The sequence below is a fragment of the Eulemur rufifrons genome, chromosome 6 (assembly GCF_041146395.1).
Source record: "Eulemur rufifrons isolate Redbay chromosome 6, OSU_ERuf_1, whole genome shotgun sequence".
Lineage (NCBI taxonomy): Eukaryota > Metazoa > Chordata > Mammalia > Primates > Lemuridae > Eulemur > Eulemur rufifrons.
Genome location: NC_090988.1, coordinates 56,839,481 through 56,844,905, shown reverse-complemented (window position 1 = coordinate 56,844,905; position 5,425 = coordinate 56,839,481). Strand labels below are relative to the sequence as shown.

The 5,425-nt window shown below is 40.4% G+C and overlaps 1 protein-coding gene across 1 annotated transcript; it reads left to right on the top strand.

Moving 5' to 3' along the window:
- Positions 1–2,379: 2,379 nt before the first annotated feature.
- LOC138384140 (olfactory receptor 52H1-like) lies at positions 2,380–3,330 on the top strand. Its single transcript, XM_069469414.1, has one exon. The coding sequence runs from the start codon at positions 2,392–2,394 to the stop codon at positions 3,328–3,330; it is 939 nt and encodes a 312-aa protein (XP_069325515.1). The 5' UTR covers positions 2,380–2,391.
- The last annotated feature ends 2,095 nt before the right edge of the window (positions 3,331–5,425 follow it).

Sequence of the window (5,425 nt, the reverse complement as noted above, 5' to 3'; positions counted from 1 at the left end):
GCCACCTCTGAAGTTGCAGCTGCCCGAGAGCAAAGACCAAGAATGCTACCCACGCGTCATGTCCTGGCTTCCTGCCCTTCTTCATCCCTTTGATGCTAAGAGCCACCTAAAGAGATTCATCACTGAGGTGTGATTTTATCATATTGGTTCCTCCCATTCCCCCTCCCCCTTGTCCTCCTCTTCCTCCACCTTCTTCATCACCATCATATTAACGGCTAAATTAATTGAGTGCTTACCTTGTTGGGCATTTACAATATTATCTCATTTAATGTTCACAACAACTAGGTTAGGTCAAGGGAGGCGTACAGGGAGTAAATGGAGAAGCTGAGCCCATATTCCTTTTAATGGCACTGGCTTCTTCAAAGAAAAGAAAAAAAAAAACCCAGATTGTGTTGTAGATTATTCCACAGTGTGGATATGTCTGATTGTAGATGAGAAGCCTGAGAGTTCACTTTCTGTGTGTGTGTCCATGTGTGTTTGTGAATGCTGTTGGATGACTGCACGCACACCTTTCTATTTGAGTGCATAGAAATATAAAAACTAGAGAAGACCTTTCCCCACATATGTATGAACAAAGGATCACTTCAAACAGGCCGGAAGAGCTATGATTCAAAGTATAGTGCTTCAGGATGCTGAAGCCATATGATGTTTGAGTATGTGAGTAGCCTAGAAGGGGGATTTTCAACATGAAGTCTCCAACAAGCTAATCAGGTCTCTAATGTTAGCAATAGATGAATTCGATGAACCAGTGACAAGGCAACCAAGTTGAAAGTGACTAAGCAAGAAAACACGAATGCTCAGCAGATGGGAGCTGGGCTGTGACCCTCTGTCTGAGGTCTGGTCTGTGTTCTCAGAACCTAGAACACATGAATGTGGAGACACTGTAAAGGGGGGTTTGGCTGCTATAAGAAAGGTGTTTTTACTTATAGATAAAGAAGCATCAGACAGAAAAAAAAGAGCATACTGTGTCTCTTTTGGCAAAAGTAGAAGAGCTGAGAAACTAAGTCCTGATCTTGGGGATGGAATGTATTGTGAGCTGGGCAGAAGAATAAGATAAAACACAGGGGTGGGGATAAAGTTGAGTATAGTTTTTGGCCTTACCAGGCTGGGAATTTGAGGCATATGGCCATGAGAAGCCTCATTTTAGTGCTGATGCTGGAAGTCCCTGGCCTTGCTGCATTGCTGTTTACCTGTAGAGTATAAACAGCTTTCTGTGTAAATGCAAAGGGTGGGGGAGGGTAATACTAGGGAAGAGAGGTGGTATAGGACCTAGTCTTTAAAAGAAAAATTCCAAGAGAAGAGAATTTAGGAGTTTAAAACTCATATGGCAGTGACAAAATCCATTCATGAAATATTTTGTTAGTATTCTCCTTGGCATGTGTGTGTAAGAGTATGAGTGTTTGTGTGTGTGTGTGTGCAGCAGAGAGAGAGAGAGAGAGAGAGAGAAGAGGGGGTTATAATTGTGCAAGAGTATATGTGAATAAATAAATGATGGCAAAATAAATGAGAGAATTTAAGTATAGATCAGGTTGTGCCTTACACAAGTATCAAGTGAGAGAGTTTGTATCCTGAGTCAATGTGTTTATCTAATAGAGTATGCATTCACAAAGAAACAATCATTTTGGACAGAAATCCTGACTGATTGTGTTACTGAGTCCAACGGATTAGGATACTGCACACTTGGATAGTATATATGGTACTGGAAAACTATGTTTTTAGAGAAGAAAGGGCTCATGAGCCTCAGGTATAGGGGACTTTTCTAATTCAAATTTGAGTTACACTTATTGTTTAGCATAGTGTAGGAAAATTGCTAGTGTTTGCTTAACTGAATTAGGATAATGGATGGCAATGAAGGAGACTGATCTCACAAATTTAAGAGACAGGGTCATCCAGTAGCATTGAAAAACCCAGTAGTTTTCTTGGGGCAGAAATAGGCATTCCACAATGACAGAGCAAGTAGAGCAATGATATTCACAAAGTCATATAAACTATAATCCACTAACCTGTGAAAATTACATCCCATACTTTGAAAACTTGTATCAGAAGACAGTGTACAAAGAAGAGTGTGGCCAGTCTGGAAGGCTTCGTGGAGAAGTTGTGTAAACTACTGTGGGTGGCCAAGAGAAAGAAGTTTTCTTTAGGTAGACTAACTGTACATCCAAATGTATCTGGGACAATATTGATTTTTGCATGTGGCTGCCATTATTATTAATTTCAACCTTGGAGTGGGACTTTGAAGGGGTCCTACTTGAATGATAAACTATACAGTCACTCTGTCTGTAGGACTCGATAATGAAGACTTGCTGGAAATCAGAGTGACTCAAATTTCTCTAACTATTCTTTATCATCTTCTGTCTCCAGGACTTGAGACTTGTGCCATCTTGGTCTGACATGATCATTTTCAACCTGAGCAGTTACAACCCCTACATTCTGATGGGGATCCCAGGGCTGGAGCAATTCCATGTGTGGATTGGGATTCCCTTCTGCATCATCTACATCATGGCCATTATGGGAAACTGCATCCTTTTCTACCTCATTGCAGTGGAGCATAGCCTTCATGAACCCATGTTCTTTCTTTCCATGCTGGCCATGATGGACCTCATCTTGTCCACAACCACTGTGCCTAAAGTACTCAGTATCTTTTGGCTGGGGGTTCAAGAAATCACATTCCCAGGGTACCTTACACAAATGTTCTTCCTCCACTATAGCACTGCCCTGGATTCAGTCATTTTGATGGATATGGCATTTGATCGCTATGTGGCCATCTGTTCTCCCTTGAGATACACCACCATCTTGACCCCCAAAACCATCATTAAGATTGTGGTGGGCCTTGCCTTTCGAAGGTTCTGCATCATTCTGCCAGTGGTATTTTTGCTGACATGCCTGCCTTTTTGCAGGACACGCATAATACCCGACACTTACCGTGAGCATATAGGTGTTGCCCGGCACACCAGTGCTGATATTTCCATCAACATCTGGTTGGGCTTTTGTGTAACCTTCATGACAGTCATCTCAGATGTGATCCTCATTGGTGTGTCCTACACTCTCATCCTCTGCGCTGTCTTTCGCCTCCCATCCCAAGATTCCCACCAGAAGGCCCTTTGCACCTGTGGTTCCCATGTCTGTGTCATTCTCATGTTCTATACACCTGCCTCTTTCTCCATCCTTGCCCATCACTTTGGACACAATATCTCCCACACTTTCCACATCTTATTTGCCAACCTGTACATTGTTATCCCACCTGCACTCAACCCCATTGTTTATGGAGTGAAGACCAAGCAGATTAGAGATAAGGTCATACTTTTGTTTTCTGCCAAGGGTATGGAATGATGTTCCATTGGGCAATGGGAAAGGCAGGATAAGTTTGTAGTGTACAGAAATATAGCAGGAATGAAGAATCAAATGCTACTTAAGGAGAGAACTGCTTACAGATGATTTTGTGCACCAAGTAAGTGTCATGATCTATATGACAGAGCTGTTTCTATCTATAAAAATATCCTTGATGACCTCTTTGTTTCTGGAACATGGGGATGTATAAGATATGATCATGTGATCAGGAAGGAAATGAAAACAGACAGCTGAGCTACTCAAAATGGAAAGTGAATAAAATTTGGAAATTGTGATTTTCAGCTATAATGAGTGATATGGTGTTATGTACTGTGGCTCTCTATTACAATTTTAAATAATTTATTTTTAGTTATTTTTATAATATTTAAGTGACAAATAATTTGATATACTTATGTGGAACAATATGATGTTATTAAATGTGTATACATCATGGAATGATTAAATCAGGCTAATTAACATATCCATCTCCTCACACACATATCATTTCTTTGTGGTGAGGTGATTTAAAATCTACTCTTAGCAATTCTGAAGTATACGGTACATTATTTTTAACTATAGTAGCCACAGTGTACAATAATAGATCACTAGAACTTATTGATCTTTTCTACTTGAAATTTTGACCCCTTAAAGTAACGTCTCCTTTTTCCACATACTCTTCCTGCCCCCTCTGTCTGGTAACCACAATTCCACTGTCTACTTCTATGTGAACTCTAGTTATATAAAATTAAGACAATCTGGGAATAGGAGGGGATTCTACTTTCTGTGCTGCCTTGCTAAAAACACTCACAGATACCAGGAGATTTTCTGGTATTCTCTGATTCTCATCCGGTTATTTCCATTTTGCTGAGAACATGGATTGGCCCAGTCCTGATATTTTTAAAAATTTGCTGAAGGAACAATAAATAAGTAGCTTCTGAGCTAATTTAAAAGTACATACTCCTTAATCCCGATCAGAATTCAAATGCAGTTTCCCTTTCTTTTTTTTTTTTTTTTTTTTATTTCACCTCATTATGGGGGTACAAAAGTTCAGGTTATATATATCTTAATTTGTCAATCCAGACACAATTGTGAGAGATAAGTACTTCTATAAGCACATTTTTATGGAGATTAAGTAACTTGTCCAAGGTCCTTTTTCCTATGTGGGGCATGAGTTTGAAACCTGGATCATATGATAGGCAGGTTTATATCAGCTCACATGTAAATGCAAAATAAAATAAAACCAAGCATCCTGAGGCAGTGTTAACCCAAAAGCATAGACAGAGTTAATAGAAACTTCTCCATGTTTTTCCTATGAGAGTGAGAAGAGAGGCATCAGAGTCCCTAAGGCCCTAACTACAGAGGTTTTCCCCACATTGAGCAGTGGTCAGAGAAAATAAATGGCCAGGGAATCAAGCTCTCTACTAGTTCTTCCTTTCTGCTCTGCTCTGATCTTTGGGTCATGTGTCTGCCCCCTGGCAGATTTTCTGTGTGTCTGTCAGCACACTCTTCTTTCCCTTTGGCCTGATGCCCAGGATTTGGTGAGTGCTGGTTGTTTGAGGGGGTTTGATAGGGACAAGCCTTAGAGGAAGACAGGGAGTGAGTGAAAAGCCCAGGGCTGTATTTCCTAGGGGCCATGGACTGGGCACTATAACCTTCTTCCCTGAACAGCTCCCATTTATGAACCAAGGTCATGGTCTCCAGTACTTGTGTATATGCTGCACTGAATGGGCTCCAAAAGATCAGAACAGATGGACAACTACAAGACTGGGTGAAATATGGCCACAGTTAGTATTGTTCAAGCTATCCTGTTTCAGATGTATGATATGAACTCATAACCCTAACCTAAGGGTAGAATTAAGTGTGCCGGTATGTGTATGTGCCCAGGGGTGCTCTTGTCAGCATTTAGGCATCTGCCTATTTCTGTTCTGTCCTTCACTGTGTAGTCTGACTGCTAATGATGATACTAATGTTACAAAATATAACCTAATAAAAAGAGGTAAAGTTTGTTATGTGCTTACTATGTTCCAGACTGCATTAAAGCTTATTTTGGGGTCTTTATCATTTTGTCCTAATAATTACTGTAAGAATTAGAGATATT

What these genes read in the sequence shown, in the direction of transcription:
- LOC138384140 (XM_069469414.1), top strand. Translation starts at nt 2,392, where the DNA reads ATGATCATTTTCAACCTGAGCAGTTACAACCCCTACATTCTGATGGGG.